This window comes from Oryzias latipes, chromosome 9, assembly GCF_053564925.1.
Source record: "Oryzias latipes strain Hd-rR chromosome 9, Olatipes_Hd-rR_3.1".
NCBI classification, from domain to species: Eukaryota; Metazoa; Chordata; class Actinopteri; order Beloniformes; family Adrianichthyidae; genus Oryzias; species Oryzias latipes.
The window spans coordinates 10431168-10450628 of NC_136245.1; the positions used below are offsets into that span (position 1 = coordinate 10431168).

General features: G+C 38.7%; 2 protein-coding genes and 1 non-coding gene across 9 annotated transcripts in view; all 3 read left to right on the top strand.

The window, feature by feature from the left end:
• The window catches only part of tango2 (transport and golgi organization 2 homolog (Drosophila)), a 32375-nt gene extending 26687 nt beyond the window's left edge, over positions 1–5688 (top strand). For 5 of the 7 annotated variants that reach the window (XM_020706181.3, XM_078952643.1, XM_078952647.1 and 2 more), the window contains exons 6-9: positions 3783–3850; positions 4069–4222; positions 4461–4565; positions 4731–5688. In XM_020706181.3, the coding sequence (XP_020561840.1) occupies positions 3783–3850; positions 4069–4222; positions 4461–4565; positions 4731–4851 (448 nt within the window). In that variant the 3' untranslated portion in view covers positions 4852–5688. The remainder of the gene's footprint in view (positions 1–3782; positions 3851–4068; positions 4223–4460; positions 4566–4730) is intronic. The other 2 variants (XM_078952644.1, XM_011479520.4) reach the window with 1 other exon arrangement.
• Positions 5689–6085: 397 nt separating this feature from the next.
• dgcr8 (DGCR8 microprocessor complex subunit) lies at positions 6086–19430 on the top strand. Its single transcript, XM_078952641.1, has 14 exons — positions 6086–6269; positions 6556–7506; positions 9261–9423; positions 10426–10568; positions 12520–12829; positions 12926–13123; positions 13236–13337; positions 13520–13618; positions 13909–13991; positions 15974–16074; positions 16159–16265; positions 16448–16575; positions 16697–16810; positions 17881–19430. The coding sequence occupies exons 2-14, from the start codon at positions 6829–6831 to the stop codon at positions 17962–17964; spliced, it is 2310 nt and encodes a 769-aa protein (XP_078808767.1). The 5' UTR covers positions 6086–6269; positions 6556–6828; the 3' UTR covers positions 17965–19430.
• mir1306 (microRNA mir-1306) lies at positions 6856–6965 on the top strand. Its single transcript, NR_107135.1, has one exon. It is a non-coding gene; the product is annotated as a microRNA mir-1306 (primary transcript).
• Positions 19431–19461: the final 31 nt, after the last annotated feature.

Genomic DNA, 19461 nt, shown 5'->3' on the forward strand with positions numbered 1-19461 from the left:
TTATTCGCTGTCAAATTCTGCAAAAATCTTTGCTTAAAAATTATTTCTGTAGATTTATGTAGTAAATAACAGTCGTAACTTCAGTTGACCACATTTTTATAACATTACATAAAATACAACTTATAGCACAATGTATTTCAAACTAAGTGCTGTGGAATCAACAGCATATTTAAGCTTTTAAGGGGTGACCAATGTCTTTAAAGATTAATACAGTACAGTCCAAACGTTTGGTCTGTACTGTATATCTAAAAATGAACAAAAGTCATGTTTTTTTTTCTTTTTCTTTCAATCTTCTTGAGGATTTGGTTTCCACCATTGACTGTATCTGAGAACAGGACCAAGAGAGTCTGACGTCACCCATAGAAAAAGACTTACTTCCAGCTCCAACAAAATTAAGTCAATTTAGTTGCAAATTTCTTGTATTCTTGTCTTGTATACAGTCAATAGTCTCCACTCACTATTAATATTTCTTACTATGGAAAGAGAAAACGTAAAAGCCCCCCCCCCCCCCCCCCCCCCCAACACGAAATGCAACTTTCAGTGTATTGAGCCACCAGTAAACTGACAGAGCCTAATCAACTTTACTAACTCGTCCAACTGATTGTTTTGTTCCCAAAGAAGTGACCTTTAACTTTAACAGCCTGGATCATCTTTGGGATGATTAGGCTTTGGTTTAAATAAAGAGAAAGGTAAATATATATGATGTAAACCAAATGTTGAGAAGAATTTTTTACAATGACCACTTTCTCAGCCTTAAGTTCATTGATTGTACAAGAGAACTGGACTGAATAACCTCTCGCGTTTCTAAAGGAAATACTGTACCTGGTGGTTTCAAGAAGCCAAAATCCCATAGACTTCTATAGAAAAATAAACAGCTGTTACCTATTCATTCTATTTGTCAGTATAAACATTCTTTCTCTACTTCCTATTTTAACATGTTCTTGCTAATCCTATTTTTTTATTTTATTACAAGTTATTAATGTTATGAACTGGCCAATCAAATGCTTTGATAAAAGCATGTAGTGCCCACCTCAATGTTTGATTGATGGTCTCTCGAGCCCGCTTTCAGTGGAAGGGGTGTGGACTTCCAACAAGCTTACTCCTGATTGGTGACAGTTGTTGCCATAGAATCGTTGACTCAGACCGACTCGGACCAATCGCTGTCATTTGGCTCCAACATTTTCTATGTGTGGCTTTGCACTCGCTCAGTCCAGTTCTCTTATACAGTCAATGTTTACATTTCTTTACTGAAAACCCTTTAAAATCACTTCAGTGCAAATAACATGAATAATTTATAAATCATCTTGGGACTAGAATACTTGTTAGGGAAGCTGTGGAGATAGAGGAGTTGTTTCTCAGCCGTGGGTCAGGGGTTTAATACCTGCTACAGCATATTAAAGTGTCCTTGGACAAGATGCTCCAGTGGGTTGCGTAATAGGTGTATGACGAGGTCTGGGAATGGAAGCCATGTAAAAGCATTTTTAGTACCACTGGGTAGAAAAGCTCTGTACAATGTGTTGAGAATTGTTTTGCAGAAAAATTCAACTAAAGAAGACTTTAGTCTTTTCCTACCCAACAAAATACCTGCAGATTGCTTGCAAATGTCTTTGGGACCTCTGTTTGGAGAACTCTTTAAAACCAGCCAGCAGAGCGATTGCTTTTCTACTGGAAAACTAGAGAGAAAAAAAACTGTTTCGACTCTTCTACGTTTGCTCTTTCTTTGCCCAGTTGTCTCAAACCCTTACCGTTTCTTCATCTCAGCCCAATTCCACCCAATGCACCGTCTTCAAACTCTCTGGCCAGTTTCAAATGGCAACTTTCTGCCCCAAAGCCTCTGAAGTCAATCTGATACAAAGTTTAAAAAAGTGTAAACACAGACACCAGATCCTTCAGGATATTGTGGTTTCAGAACTCAGGTAAATATAAAAACGTATTTCAGGTATTGTGTTTGCTCACCAATGCAAGCTCTACAGCTTACATATCCTCTCGGGTTACATCTGCTTCTCATTGAACAGCTATTGTAGAGGCAGCGGCTACACTCACTGCTGTGTTCATTTTCACCACAGGAGCACAGCCAGTGTCTGGGTTTGAGTATAGAACAGAAGATGATGGTCTTGAATTTCCTTTTTTTCTTCTTCTTATTATTCACCGGCTTTGAAGATTTCCTGTTGATCTATTCTCTCCCCATATTCCAGCACTCCACCCTCTTCATTTCCTTTCTTTTGATTTGTTTTTTTTTATATGAACATGCACAAAGAAAACTACATGATCAGATGCTTTTAGTAAAACCTTTTCTAAGCACATTAGAATTCAGGTATTATAGGGTCCTTGTTATTTTAGATTTAATATTTAACAACTGATTTTAGACCATCCTTTTCTTTGAAATATGAATCAAATAATCAGATTTCTTCCTTTCAAGAAATTTGGGTTTTCAGAATACAATTACCAATGTCTGGATGCTTAACTGGAAAAAATGTGGAATTAGAAAATAAAACACATTTTGCTATAAAAACAAACTGGATAAATACTTGTATTGTCTAAAAAAATTACCAAATTTACGGTTTTTTTAACATTAAATTCACTGTTTTATGCTTTAATGTGGAGTCAACAAAATTATGCCACCTGCTTTTGTTTTGAAGGTTTCTTTGAAAAACGTCTGTCTGCTTTTAGCCCAACTTATCTTGCCTTTCAAGCTCTTAGTAAGAACACATTTAAAGTCACGGTCCAATCATCAATTGCAAAAACGTTCATACTGGTCTTTTATTTCTGATTATGCTGTTTTTAGCCAAAATCAAAAAACCTGCAGAGCACCAGTACTTCATTAATTATTCACCTTATAGTTGTGGGCGGGAATGTTGGCACAGAGCAAGTCTGCATCCACTTTCTTTCAGTCACTAACAACTGAGCTCTCTGTTTACATGCTTTCAAGCTATCTTACAGCTCCTACCTAACATTACTGTTGCAACAAAACTATGAGTGGATGCATCAGAATGGAGCAGAGCAGAGCAGAGCAGGGAGCTTGTGGCCCACCCAGTGTATTTTCTACATCACAAAAACAAACTTTTCCACCTGCTTTTTTTCCTGTCGTGATTCACAACATTTGAATAAAGAAATATCCAGAAGTGCAATTTTGAACTTATATTTTATTTAAATATATGTCCTCCATCATCAGAAATATGCCACAAGAACATGTTAAAAACTCACATTTTCATTGGAGTGGGTCTTTAAAGCTGGATGACACGGATTTGGTCATAATTGATCACGCAGCGTGCTAAAGCCATAACCTATTCCTCTAGATGTTGCATAGGTGTTTTTAAAAGGGACATCTTCTATGTAAAGGTTTTGGGAGGGATCTCTGGTGGCATGACCAGATAGGTCTGCGGAAGTAAAATAATGCTTGCATCTGTGATTTTTCTGAAGTATTACACCTGCCCTTTTAGTTCAGCACAGTGATCGGGTCTTTGGTTTTTTTTCATGTTTAGTGGGTTCCTGAAATCAAACAATCTTTTTAGTTCTTTTTCCTGGTCTTAAGAGAGAGAAATCCATTTGTTGTGCCAAATATGGTATTTACTGGTCTGCTCACATTTCTTTTTTCTACCCCCAGGCCTCATTTGTAAACATATCCCACTGAATTTTCTTGTAAACACAGTTATTGCTGTAGCTGCAATTACTCCATTGGCATAGACGTGCAATAACTCTTGACATATAATTCATATCTGGGCATAAACATGTTTAATTACCTAAAATGTAAGGTCTAATTTTCCCCAATGCTTTTTATTCAGAGCCAAACAAGACACACTGTGTTACTATGGAAACAGAGGGAGCCCCGAACCCATCCGTCTAAATCCAGGTCTGCATTTTTTTTTTTTATTATGGTTGCTGTAGAAACCTATCCTTTTCACAATCATCTCCTTTCTCTGCTTTTGGCCTATTAAAGTAAGTCTGACATTTCAGTGTTGATAATGTTTGAAGATGGTGTCCTTAGCTGAAAGATGCAGCAAAAAGAACACAAGCAAATTTGACTAATGAGGCTTCTTTTTTAATCATATATTTTTGTGTGTTCCTTAGCAGGAATCTATGGTTTAAGTAATTCTCTGCTGGACACTCCATGGAAGAAGCTGCTGCAAGGCAAGCAGCACTTTACCAACATCGTCAATGACCAGTCTCTGTCCTGTGACGGACTGGTGCAGGAGCTGCTCACTGTCCTTAATAATGAAGAGCTGTGAGTGATGCAGAGCTCATTCAATCTCCCCCAAATCAAATCACACTTGCATTTATCCCAACTAGTTTTTCTTGAATATAAAAGTTTTGCATCTCCTTTACATTGCACTTAGAAGTGACTTTGTTTTGACCTAGTAAAGTAATTTCCTGGAGTCCTTCCTGTCAGCTTGCAGACACCAGACATTATTAAAAAGTGAGGAAAATCCTTTCTCAGCATTTTTTCTCTCCTTTTTTGACAGGAATATACCTGATCCAATTTTGGAAAGCCATGGAAGTTTTTACAGTAAGCCACTGATCGAAGCTTTGTCATCTGTGTTTGTCCGCACCCCTAATTACGGCACAAGGTCAGTGTCTTCTAACGATAGTCCACTCTAATTTTATCATGTTTGTCTCCACTTCTGGCGCCTGTCACACAAGCTTGCCCTTTTGCTTCATTCAATTGAAAATACAACAGCTGTCTTGATTCCGTGAAATGAATGATCACATTTTTTGTCAATCTGCCCACTTAGGACCAATACAGTCATTCTTATAGATGCAGAAGGGAATGTCACCTTCACAGAGCGCACCATGCTGGACAGTGATGCAAATAAATGGAGGACCAGTTCTTTCCAGTTCAACCTGCAGGATTAAAGTCAAGAAAAATGAGACCCACTGTGCCTTTCTGCAACACCTGTCCTTCAACTCCTGTCTGCTGCTGTCCTTCAGCGGCTCGTCATCATGTCAACATGGAGGATGATTTTCTTGATATCAACTAAAGTACATATAAAAACTGTGTGCTCCTTTACAACAAATAAGCCAAAGAGCATTTTTTGTGCAAACAATAATTGACAAAAATGTTAAGTTTCTTTAGTTTGATCTTCTACAGATATACAAATATAGAATTTTTGGATGAAATATATTATTTTCTGTGTCAGCTGTTTTTCCTTGAATCGATGACGGGGATCGTATGCCACAGTTTTAGGAAACCGTTGTTACTGGATGAGATCAAAACGTTTCAGGTGAAAACACCAGTTTTTTCTGTAGCAGAGTAATTTATAGTTACTTAAAAACAAAAATCATTTATCCAAACAGGCATTTGCATTGAGGCATCAAAGCTTTGTGTGATTCTCTGGATTTGTTTAAATGTATTTATCTTTCTTATCTCATTGCTCATCCGGGTGTTTGGACCCTAAGGCAACAATACATTGAAAATATATATTTTTTAACAAGCTAAGTAAAGCTTTAAGATTATGATTGGTTGTGAAATATTATTTTTGATAACAAAAAAATCCATTCAAGGTCTTTCAAAACATCAGGTTAGTTTTTATCTTCATAATCTGAAGAATGCAGCTGGTTAAAATGTAATTTATTTCCTTAATAGGCTTCTCTCCTAATCTAAGTTATGCAGTGGGCTTAGATATTTTTGGTATTTATTGATAGTGACAGTCATTTCAATGCCCATCCCTAATAAACATGTATTTTTAAATAGCTTCTTCCCTCGTGCTGTTTGTCACCGCCAACTGAACTTAATTTGTAAACAGTGTCCCCAACTGGCCGTTTTGAATATTGCAGTTTTTGTTCCCCGTGTACTTTTTTATTTGCCTGATGAATAAAATATTTTCAAATAGCTAACACGGAAATAAAACTTGTTAAAAATATGTATTTTAATTTACCATTAAAAAGCACGATACCTGCAAACATTTAAGGTTTTGCAGTTGATATATTACCTTTCATTCAACTTTGTCAAAGATGGAATAATATAATTACTTTTTTTTAACAATAAGTGTCGATTGGTGCGATGTACCTTTCGTGATTTAAGATAAACGATCTCTAAAACTATTCAGTCATTGGCTGAAACAAAATCCCCGAACGTGTGGTGATTGGTCCGATGACCTATCAATCATCGCGAACGTTGGCGCAAGCAGGCGGGACATAAATTGGCTAGCCGCTTCGCTTTTCCCCAAGATGGCGGGGTTGCCATCGAAGCCATATGGCCGCACGTCGAGGAGAAAATAATCGAGGAAAGGAGGTTAAATCACCAACAGGAGACAAATGTGCAAATTATATCGGTGAGAAGTTCTTCAATTCAACTTTTAAAAGCTGTGATACTCGCTGGTCATTGTATGTATGTGGAGGAAACGTGTTAGCCTCATGGCTAGCTTAGTAATGCAAAGGCCTGCTCTGTGAATGCATCAGTAGACCAAAAATATGCTCTATTTTATTTAACAAACGATTCTGTATTTTAAATTTTAGTCCTGCTTCCACTTAGAACTGTTTTTAAGGTGTGTTTTATTGTTGTCACACGGTTATCTCATCTTATTTTCTTATTTCCCTTCTTTCTTTTCCCCCCCTTAGCTCCCTGATGATCACAGAGGGTGGCCTGTGTCTCTATTCCATAAGCTGAATGCATTGTGATTTCCAATAATTGAGACAGTGATTTTGAAAGCTGTCTACATTAATGAAAAGAGCAATGTAGTCAGCTTAGCATAAAACACCTCTGGCACGCGGTCTTAACAGGGATGCGTTTCTTCATGTTTTCTGATTTGGTGTCAAAGATAAAAAACAAATCAAGTTAAACCTTTTTTATATAGCTGTCAGATTGAAGTTTTAGCTCTTAAGTAGAATAACATGGAGCTAGATGATATTTTGCCCCCGCTCCCATTGGAGCCTCCTGATGATTTCGGCCTGGAACAGGGCAGGGCACCTCCACCACCTCCCCTGCAAACGTCCAGTGACGCAGAGGTAATGGACGTTAGCTCTGGTGGTGATGGATACACGTACACCCCAGAGGACGGGACACAGGAGCCTCTTGGCAAAGGTTCATTTACTTTCAGTAACCACCTTACCAACGAGGCCAGTTCCAACCCTCCGTGCCCAAGAACCGCTCGCCACGCTCCCCCAGTAACCAAGTTTCTGCCAGACCTGAAGCTGCTCAGAGATGTCAAGATCAGTGTGAGCTTCACTGAAAGCAGCAGCAGCAGTAGCAGCAAAGACAGGAGAGTGTTGTACACAGGGGAGGGTGAAGAGCCAGAAAGTGACAACGGCTTAGCTAGTCTGAATGGAGAACTGCATGAGCTGGCAAGTATGCAAGAGGCAGCTGATGAAGGTAGCTCTGGAGCAGGAAACTCAGCAGGCAGGAAGTCAGAGGAGGCTGAGATGGACATGGAAAATAGGGTAGAATTTGCGGTTCTGGATGAGTTGGATGACCTCTACGAAAACCTCTTGGAGCAGGAGGATGGAGAGACCGATGGCCTTAAGTCTGAGGGCATGGCTTCCCTCGAAGCCTCTGGAGCTTTCCCCTATGAGGTACGTTGGGTCTCACATCTGTAGATTTATCTTTAAGCTACAACCCAAATTGAAACTGCCAATGTGCTCAAATATTTTGGTATTTCTTCACTTTTTGGAATGATTTCTCTGTTTAAAAATGTACTTGTTCTGACAAGATATCTTAAGTTATTTTTGTATTTTATATAAACACCCCTTCAACTGAAAAACAATTTGAAGAGGATTTTTGACAATCTCTGTAACTTAAGGAACCAGCATATAGACAAAACAGCATATATACAACTTTTTTATTTAATTTTGAAGGAAGCTCTCTTGGTAAACTACTAGATTCCCTCCACCACATCCAACTAATTCTTGACGTATGTAATGTCCTTAGGTCACGTGTTAAAAACACATTTATTACTTTTTTAACCCTTGTGCTATCTTAGATGACTCCACCCTTACATTGACGTGTTCTCCCTACCATGACAAAGGTGGATAAAGGTGGAAAGATTTCATGTAATCCATGGACACCAGAGAGGTTCACAAATCATTGAAGAAAAAAGGTTCAGCGCACTGTCTAGTGGGTCTAGATGACCCAACTCCCAGTGTTAAAGTGCCTAGGATAGCACAAGTGTTACGGCAGCTGCACTGACCGCTACATTGAAACCCCCAAGCTAGCTAAATAAAATAAAAAAACATATTTGGAATATTTTTTTTTAGCAGAAAAGAGCCAGAGAGGAATGGCAGAAGAGACTTCGACTTTAAAATAGAAGAAATCTTCATTTAAGACGCAAAAAAAACTGAGTCTTTACTCCAATACGGATTTATTGTGACTCATTTTATTTATTTTCAAAGCTTCCATTTTTGCACTTATGAGTTAAAGGGCCTTAATCATGCTTTTCTTAAGCCTTTCAGAGTAAACCATATCCATATATATGATAATATATTACCTTTGGCACACTAAAAATTGATTTTTTACGAAATGAGTTATTTTCGTAGCGCTTTTTCCTGCCTAGAATTAAGATGACTCTGTCCTTGTGGGTGCCGCTCATTTCATGACGTCAGCAGCGTGTCTGCTGACGTCAGGGCAGAAGTATAAATTTGCAAGAGCTCAAATGCAAATATCTGAACTTTTGCAAAGATGGGTGTATTGTGGGGCCTTACCAAGGTGTTTAGCTCATCAATCACATTTTTATGGTTCCTACACAAAATCCAGTGAACAAATAGTTTAAACCAGCTGCAGCCATTTTACAGAAGATGAAGATCACAGTTCTTCCTTGACAGCAGCTTGACTGGTTCATTTTGAATACTCCTGCACAAAGCTTAAAGGAAACATAAAGATTTAATTTTAAATGCTGGGAAGGGAAAATATGAAAATCTACCAGTTACTTAATGCACCCACGACCCTTTTAGATGGGCTAAAAAAAACCAGAAATCTTAATTTAATGACTAAAAGACCATTTCAGCTTCAGCTGCACATTAGCAATTGAACTGTCTGCATTTTAGAATCATACATTTTAATGTCTTTTTAATCCTTTCTTTTACTTGCATCTCTTTTATTTACCATAGGACGAGAAGTATAAGTATAGAAGTATAAATCTGCAAGAGCTCAAATCATTTAAACGTCTTTTAGCCCCTAAAGGAAGCCACAGACTTAAAGTTTTTATTCCCCAGATGTTGTTGTCGTCTTCTTTTTGTCATGGCTTCTCTTGAGGTTTTTTTCCAGGAGTTTTTCTCGCCTCTGCAGTTTCTCACACATCCCTGTCTGCCGTGTTAACCGCCGGCTGTTCCAGGTGGAGTTTGACACAGATGTGGACGCGCTGTTGGAGGAGGGCATGCCCATGCCAAAGAAAATGCGTCAAGCTGAGGACAAATATGGCGGCGACAGTGATCACCAGTCTGATGGGGAAGGAGGGGTTCAGCCGATGATGACCAAAATTAAGACGGTCCTGAAGAGTGAGTGGTGCACCATCTTTAGTTCTATTATTGTATCATTAGGAAGCAATTTCTGTCTTAAGGGTAATAAAAGCAGATGGGTTGTTTTATTTTTTATTTTTTGGCACTACTCCCTAAATGTAGCCACAGGAGGGCCCAAGCCTGGGTCCCCCAGCTTGGAGGAAATACAGGGTTTTGGCTTTTTGTTATTTTATTTAATTTTTTGTTCTTTTTTTTAATATTAATTATCTTTTGTAGCACATGCCCATCTTAATAAACATTTTGTTTTTAATTTTGTGTTTTAACGCCCTGAAAAAGCCTAAAAATCCACCTTAGGTACTTGTAAAATCAGTGACTACGTTTTGCAATAAAGTGCATGTTAGACCTCACTTAACTCAAGTTATAAATAAACCTTTACCTTTTCTCAAGTGTCCTAAAATAACATTTCCTAAATCATGTTACTAGTAATTGCCATTTTAAGAGGATTTTTTTTCTTTGATAGAACATGAAACCTTTTCTTCCAGCTTTGAAGTCCCACTCCAATCATCTTTTGATCGATTGTAAAAGCGTTCCCAGTGGTCTGTTAACTGGGATTACGCTGCATTTTAAAAGAACAAAAACCTTTAATTTACTAGAACAGAGTTTCTGCAGAGCGACCGTAATTATTTGGAAACTCACCTGACTTGTGGGCCAGACTATTGGCACTGAACCCCCCACATTCTGGCGAAAAGAGCAGGGAGCTTGTGGCCCGCCCAGCGTATTTTGTGTGTCATAAATATCTTTTTCAAAGAGAATTTTCTTTTTTGTGTGTTCTCGATTAAAAGCGATTTTTAAATAAAGAAATACAAGAAATGCAATTTTAAGCCATTTTCTTTAGATATGTCCTTCACCATGAGAAAGTCACAAGAACACGTTTAAAAAAACAAAACAAAAAAAAACACAAATTTCAGTGGCGTGGGTCTTTACAGCCTCTGTGTCGGTAAAGTTTGCCACACAAATTTTTGTTTTGCCGCCACGCTTCAGGTCGGGGACGTCCGCCTACTGAGCCTCTTCCAGATGGATGGATCATGACATTCCATAACTCGGGCATTCCAGTCTACCTGCACAGAGAAACTAGAGTGGTGACCTGGTCAAGACCTTACTTCATTGGAACTGGCAGTATCAGGGTAAAATGCAGATTTTTGGTTTGTCCTTCTGTTTTTGACATTTCACGACTTGAATATGAGCACAAATGATTCTTATGAAATTACATGTTTAAGAATTGTCTTCAGACGTTACCAGAGCTGGGCGATGTGACGAAAAAATAGAATTACCACAGCTAAAACGCCCCCCTGCGCGCACACACACGCACGCACGCGCCACACACACACACGCACGCACGCACGCACGCACGCACGCACGCACGCACGCACGCACGCACGCACGCACGCACGCACGCACGCGCGCACGCACGCGCGCGCGCGCGCACGCACACACACACACACACACACACACACACACACACACACACACACACACACACACACACACACACACACACACACACACACACACACACACACACACACACACACAAGGAGAGGTGTCAAGAAAATGAAATGGCATAAAAATAATTTATGAATGGTATTAAAACATCTTTAATATCATCAACCTGTAAAGTCAAATTACAACTTGCTGAAAGAACAAGGACAGATTTACTAGAGGACTGTAGATTAACAGATGAAGCACTTGCTTTCTAATTCTGCCTCCAGGTGATTTTTTTTTTTTACATGAAATCATAACAAAAAACATGTTTTGGATTCTTGCCATGATGTCATTAACAGTAGAGATGCAGTGCTCTTACCAGGGAGGGTTCAACACCGGCTCTGTAATGTTGAATACTGCTGATAGTTTCATTCAAAGTGAACTGTAGTTAGAAAATATTGTTTTTAATAAATGTTCTATGAATTAAATTTGTTGTTATCCTCCACATCTTAAAGTCCGCTCCATCCTAATATTGTTAAACTTTAAACTAGTTTGTGGTCGTGAACTGGTTTAAAGTTGGACAACATTTTGGCGACAATTGGGACGGCTCTCTAGCATAGCGTTATAGCGTTGTAGCTTCAGAGCTGTCTCCAGAATTACACTTCATTAAACTCACGGTGAGTCCGGTAAATCCCATTAAAACCGCCACATGTCCCGCTGCTCCGTCTGCCTAAACTAAAACCTTTTTCGGAAAAGTGTACAGAAGTCACGGGGTGGGGGTGCTTTACGCGTCACATGTGCAACAAGAAGCTCCTCCTTGTTTGTTGCCATTTTCATGTTTTTTTTTTTTCTTCTAACTTGTTCTGTCCAACAACTGAGCAAACAGATTAGAGCTGAAGGCCTTTTATGTTGGACAGGTTTTACTATCACAAAAAGAGGTTATATACAAATTTAAACTCTGGTTTTCTAACCAGAGTGTAAATTTGTATAAACCCCTTTTTGTTACTTTATTATTTTTTATTTATTTGTTACATTTAGTGTGTGTGGGTAGGGAGAGGGGAAGAATGTGTGTGTGTGTGTGTGTGGGGGGGGGGGGGGGGGGGCGGAGTGGAAGAGAATAAAAGGAAGAGAGGTGGAGAAAGTGGGGATACAAGCACTGATTTGAATAAGTTATTATTTTAAGCTGTAACAATTATACCAGATCTGCTGGAAAGACAAATATTACATCAAAGTTGAAATTCTGACACAAAAATGAGCGGCAGGTATCTGTCCATCAATAGACTGGGTTAGGAGGAGGGATGAAGCAGACAGGGAGCAGTGTGGTAGTGTGCCATTTTCATGTCTGCTTGTTGTTTGGGGTGGGGGGCTAAACTCCAACCACAAGAGAGCAGAGAGCTGAGAAAGTAAAATATCTATTTTTATATAAATTATCTAAAACAGATTCAAATTTATTGAAAAAATCGATTTATCTCCCAGCCCTAGACTTTACTTCATAATTGTTTTTATTCAATGTCAATTAATTGAAAGGTCTAATTATTAAAAAAAGATGTCTTCTACACAAACTGAAACTTTTACATATTTTTTGTTTCTGTAAAAGTTTTGCACGACTCAGTAAAACAGTATTTTAATTTTGAATTTCTTTTTTTTGTACAGAAACACGACCCACCGACCAGCAGCATCCCTTGCCTTCACTACAAGAAAATGCGAGAACAGGATGAAAAAAATTTGAAGGAGGAGCTATCCTCAAACAGCGAGCAGCTACCCACCAAGCCGGGTGAACAGGGCTGTGGTGAAGAGGCAAAGGCCTCGGACGAGCAGGATGTTGCCGCCGCCGCGGTTCAAGAGGCAGATTTAACCACTGACAACAGCCAGCAGAGTAAAGAGGCCCAACCCTGCGACACCGCCCAAGGAGCCCTGGGGCAGGTCAAGGCCAAGGTGGAGGTGTGCAAGGATGAGTCCATAGGTGGGGTTTAAAACACTGTTTGGCTCTGTGTGTTTTTTGTTTTTTTGTTTCCCTCCTTGCTAAGAAAACAAATGATCCACTTAACTCTGTTTACAGAACTTGAAGATTTTCGCCAGTACCTGGAAAAATGCTTTGACTTTGAGCAAGTTACTGTCAAGAAGTTTCGCACTTGGGCTGAGCGGAGACAGTTCAACAGAGACGTGAAGAGAAAGCGTGCCGAGTCCGAAAGACCTATTCTACCCGCCAACCAGAAGCTCATAACACTGTCAGTCCAGGATGCCCCAACTAAGAAAGGCATTTAAAGAATTTCTTCTAAAATCCCTTTCAATGCCTGCCCCTATTTGTCCAGTGAACAAATGTTTTTAAAATGACTTTTTAACCTAATAAATGTGTACATTTTCAACAGAATTTGTCATTAATCCAAATGGGAAGTCTGAAGTTTGCATCCTACATGAATATATGCAGCGTGTCCTGAAAGTTCGGCCCGTTTATGACTTTTTTGACTGTGGTAAGTGGAATCACGTGATGGGACTGTTTCAAACGAGTAAACCTCAGCCTGGTTACAATTTACACATTAAAATGCTCCTTTTAAAGCATGGTTGTTTTTTTTAATACATTTATTTCATGGTTTTAGACATTTATGTCCAACTGCTCTAATCTTTTTTTGTTTTGTTTTGTTTTTCCATGCAGAGAACTCGAGTGAACCCTTTGGCGCATCTGTCATAATAGATGGAGTCACTTATGGCACAGGAACTGCGAGCAGTAAAAAACTTGCCAAAAATAAAGCTGGTAATGTTGGGATTTTGACTGACATGATGGAAAAAAGATGGGGGGGGGGGATTTCACAAAGATTGCTACACATGAAACCATAAAGTAGTGCCTGCTAATTAAGTTATAAAGCATTCAATCACTTATTTTAACTTAAGAGGACATTGACAAATATTTCATTGACTCAACAAAAAGTTTAGCCATTCCACTTTTGCATTTCTTTTCATCATCTTGACTGAATTCCTTGTGACTACATGATTGAATCAGTGGAAACATGGTGTGTCAGTGATGTGCTGTGCTGTCCTCTGCAGCTCGAGCCACACTGGAGATCCTCATTCCTGACTTTGTGAAGCAGACTGCAGAGGAGAAACCTGTAGAAGGGGATGAACTGGAGGTATGGCTTTAGGATTTAATCGGATTGTTAATGCAGTTGGCGTGTTATTTTTTTTTCTTTTTTCTTATGTTAGCCATGTAACACCAGCGATGTTTCTGAAGACACCTAAACAACACACACTCTTTGACCATATGGCAAGTCTTCGACTGTTAATGCGATCATAATCTGATGATTCTGACAGATTCATGGAGAACAGCGACTTTTCATGTCAGCTTTGCACAGATATGTAACACATTACTAACGTTGTGTTTTGCATTATGACACAAAGTCGCTTTTTTTCCTCGACAAAATCCGTTAATCATGTAAACGGTTGAAGAGTTATGTAGTCAAAAGAATGTAAACACTGGAGCTAAAGTTCTGGGGGTATTCCAGGAAGCACGTTTAAACTACCATGACTTTAACCCTGAACTCTGGCTGAAATCTGCCTGAACTTGCTTACTCTGGGTATGTGGGTTCCAAAAGACCAGATATGAGTTACATAATTACGCTCGACTTGGTAACCCTGGGTTAATGTACGTTCACGGCAAGTACATAAAGACATTCTCAATGGATCGCTGATATCCCGAGTCACCATGAGAACAAAAGAGAGCGCTACACTTCAGTGAGACGGAGTCGGAGATTTTAATGACGGCGTATGAAGATTATAGGTCCATCAAAAGTGATACGGCTGCATCAGCAAAAAGAGTTTCCACTTGGAGAAAAATAACAAAGTAAACGCATAAGTTTCCATCTCATTTCCAGTTTCATTGTGATATATATATCTATATATATATATATATCTCCAACTTAAATGAATCACTTCAATTGGTAACAAGTAATGTATTCAACCTAATTTCTGTCTAACAAAATATTTTTTTTTTTACAACTCAAATTTACATATTAATCTAACTAAATGTCATATTACTCCAATACAGTTAAATTTATTATAATTCTTGAACTCTCATATGTTTGAGCCTGCAGATATTCTCATTTTTATAACAATAAAATGAATGAAACAATGTCATTTATCATTTCTCCAACTTTAACATTTCACTACTAAACAGTAGTGGTGCTAAATAAACTCATCATCCTCTCCCTCCCTCTCACTCATGGTGCAGAAAGAATTAAACATAACAGGACAAATAACTCTGAAAACACAGCTAAACAACTAAACACACTTGGTCAAAAAACCACACTTAAACGCAAATCTGTCCAGACAGGCAAAGGGAATGGTATCCCACAATTCCTTGGGGTGCCGATCTAACAGCAGCACCAAAGTTGCACCTACTTAGTTGAATTAATTTAAATGAAAGTAAAATAAATTTCTGATTAAAAAAAAGTTCATCTTTCCAACATCCATATGTGGTCTTATCACCCTCTCATGGTGGAAAAAGTATTATCTGAGCTTCTTCATCCACTAAATCATCTTCAAATGGACACATCATGCTGCTTCACCTCTCTGAAAACAAACTAACCTTCAACTAAACCTGCTCCAGACCAGGTTATGTTCAGAGCATGGGTTTCTATGGCAACTTGACATACCCTGAAACATACTTCCATTTCTGGAACCAAAGGATAAACTGATTGTTTTCTGGTTTTGTTCCTGGCAGCAGCTCTCATTGGACAGATCATTTTCTGCAATATTCTTTTGGGATTATATTTTGTTTTTGCATTTAGCACCTTAGAATGACATCATTTTCAAAATCTTTCGACATCATGGAGATGACAGAAAGATTGACTATTTTTCAGTTTATTACTTAAATGTTGATGATTTGTAGATGTCAGCTAATAAAAACTATTAGACATATTAAAAGTACATTACTGTTGATAAAAGTCAATAGCAACAGTTGATACTGACTTTAGTAACAAAGTGTTTCCAAAGTTGGTGGTTGGCTCTTATGGATGTTATGAGGTTGATGCAAAAAAAAAAAAGTTCCTTTTTTGTGCACACTCTGCACTTCTAAGAGGAAAAATGTCATGCTCCTTTGTGCTTCTTCCAACAGTATTTTAATCATATCAGTATAGAAGACTCAAGAGTGTATGAGCTGACCAACAAAGCGGGTCTACTTTCGCCATATCAGATTCTTCATGAGTGCCTTAAAAGGTTTTGTATAAGTCATAAATTTCAATCTCCTTTTGCTCTTCAAATGGTCCTTTTTATTGACGTGATGTTTGTTGTTTGTTTTAGAAACCATGGGATGGGGGACACGAGCATTAAGTTTGAGGTTATACCAGATAAAAATCAGAGGAGTGAATATGTGATGACATGTGGGAAACATACAGTACGGGGCTGGTGTAAGTGGACTTGAACCTTCAACCTTTATATTCTATCATGGACACATTACATAGAGGATTAAAAACATAAAAATAAAAAAAGCTTGTTTTTTTTTATACTGGTTTGGTTTATCAATTCTAGCTCTTCCTTTTACCAACATCGATATTTTTATTTATGTTTGTACTTTTCTTTTTACTAACAGGTAAGAATAAGAGGGTCGGCAAACAGCTAGCATCTCAGAAGATCTTGCAGATGCTTCACCCGCATGTTAAGAACTGGGGCTCTCTGCTGCGTATGTATGGCAGGGAGAGCAGTAAAATGGTCAAAAAGGTAAGCAGTCTGATGGGTTTAAATCTGTCCGACCCACTCTGTCATCATATGAATTTATCCACAGACACGGCAACTGTTTCCTTTGTGCAAATGTGTACTTAAAATAAAACATGTTCTGCAGGAGAATTCTGATAAGAGTGTGATTGAGCTTCAGCAGTACGCCAAAAAGAACAAGCCTAACCTTCATATCTTGAACAAACTACAGGAAGAAATGATGAAGTTGGCAGCTCAGAGAGTAAGTTCTTTCATTTTAATTGTTACAATTGTATTTTACAGTTCCTAACATAATAAATAATTTTTTCCCTTTTTTCTTACCTAGAATAACACAAATTGCTTCTATTCCAGAATTGTATTTTATAATTTGTGCTTATTTTACACTTCTGGCCATAACTGCTCTATGCTGCGATCGCACCAAACATGAATTACACATCAAATTTGTTGCTTTATAATGCATGGAAGACACAGATGACGTTTAGACATGAGGTTTATTTTTTGAAGAGTTCTAGAAAAGCATCAGTAAACATGTCTCCATGTCTGGGTTCATGAGATCATTCAGAGACTCTGCCAGTACGGTGAAACTTCTCCATCTACTGCAGGAGCTGGGTCTGAATGACAGCCACTTTCAGCGGTACCCCAGTCTCTCTGTTACCCACTTAGACAACTTTCTGTCCCTTGTTAGTCAGTGGAAGGGGAAAAAGCATGAATCAAAGTAAGAGGAACTTCTTATTTTGTCTCGATACCAATAAGAAAGACCTCAAGAAGTTCAGGAGGAAACTCAGATTCTCCCCGTTAGTTTTGGACTCGAGCCACTGATCACGACAACACGTCACAGGCCAAAGCAGAGTTCCTGATAGGTTGACTCAACTGGACCTTATTTCAGAAATCTGAACATCGCAGCACTGCTGCCTGACTGCCGCGCCGCGCCTTACACTCAAAACCTGCGGCAAAACCTCTGTACATGACATTTAAAATACATTTAAAAAAAAAAAAAAGGTTTTTAGACTCTAAACGACACCCATGCTCCCACTGTCACAGACCGTATCTGTATTGTCAGTCTCATTTTTTCATAGTGGGAGGCGCTACAAGCTAGCGGAGCTACGGCTAATGTTTACAGGATTGTTGCAGTTTTCTCCACACAGTAAAAAATGTGAGGTTTACCCAGCTTTACCTGGGTTGTGGCCTGTGAGAACTCTGATGGTGCCATGGTCAGGACAATAATGGGAGTGTTTGCATCTGAGCGGAAAAAAATCTTTATTTTTTCCTCCACCACATGACAAATTATATTTTTGTTTGCTTCTGTTTCAGGAGGAAACAAGAAAAAAACCCAAAATAACCATCATGGAGTCGGCCCAGCCGGGGAGCGAGCCCCTCTGCACTGTTGACGTTTAAGTCCTGGAATGGCTTAGAATCACAGCACTGAAACCCAGTTACTGTCCAACATTTCTCAGCGTCCATCATTGAGGCGTGCATCACTGAAACCTAATGGCAATATAGTGCAGGTGAAGCTTCTCACATCTTTCTTTTTGTTTTTGTCTTCAGTGGTCAAGCTGGTACATGAGAGGGTAGAGCTAAATACACTCGTGGACCCAACAGAAGAAACATAATGTCTACCTCTCTAGATGCATTCTTATTATGGCACAAAAATTAGAAAACTGTCGGAGAGCAGAAAAAACCTGCATGCTTAGACTGCAAAGGAATAAAAAAACGCAGCAGGAATCCCCCCTCCCAGTATTTTAAACCATCTTTTACCACCGTCACTGTTTTGTGCTTGAAGTATTTGAAAGGGACTACTAATACTCATATTTATACCATTATTTTAATTGGGAAACAGTTGGGGGTTTTTAACTGTAGCTGTTCTGGGTATTTTGGATGACGAACATGCGCTTGATGTTTCTATCCTCGGAATGGAATGTTGTCTGCACGACGAACTGTGATGTGATCACTAATCAGATTTCTTGGTATGCACTCATGTCCTGTCAGCTGTTTTCGTCGAGTGATTGTGCTCTTTTTGGTACAGACATCCCTGCTTTCCAGATGTATGGGTGGGAGTCAGTCTTGTTGCCTTTCTATGCTTTAGTGGCACGCGTAGTTGGGATCTTTTGCTTCATGTCAGTACTGCAGTAAACCCAGTACATGTTAAAAACATCCCGCTAAATCTTTTATTGCTTTTTAGGCTGCACTCGAAGAATGCACACTGTTTTGCATGTTTGTTTTGTGCCCTTTAAATAAAAAATCAAATTAAAAGTAAGTTGGTCCTGTTGCCTTAGTTTCTGAAGGGCTCAAACTCCTAATAATACATTGGACCTAAGCCCCCTTCAGTGGAAGATGGAAGCCCCATTTCTGAAGCATTTATTGAATTTTAATGGAGGCAATGTGCAAAATGTCATTTCTAGGGCAAAAAAAATAGTTAAAGGAGCGTCAGATATTTTTAGTGCATTGTGTATTTTCTTTGGCATTTATTGTCTGAAACGCATTTTTCAAAAAGAAGCCTTGAAATAGCTGAATAAAACCAAAACTTGTTTTTAAACTGTTACAAACTATTGGACTCAAATTAGATTCATTAAGTTGAGACAAAATGCTTTTTTCCTGTGCATTTGGATTGTTTTCTCAGTAATCTGTTTAATCAAGGCTCTTGTGATGTGTTGCTTTAAGAATGTGCTTCCTTCCCCCTTTTCTACGTATCTCACCTCCCCAGTTAGTGCTGGTCTGACGTGAGAAAAAGAAACTGCTTTTGTGTCGACTCGTACTAATGAATTGTTTTGACTTTATGCTGCCTAGAAAATTCTGTATTGGAAGGAGAGCTCTACAACTTCAGTGATATTTGTTATGCAAAAATAAAAGATCTTGACTACCAACTGGAATGGATTTCTTGTCACATAATAAACA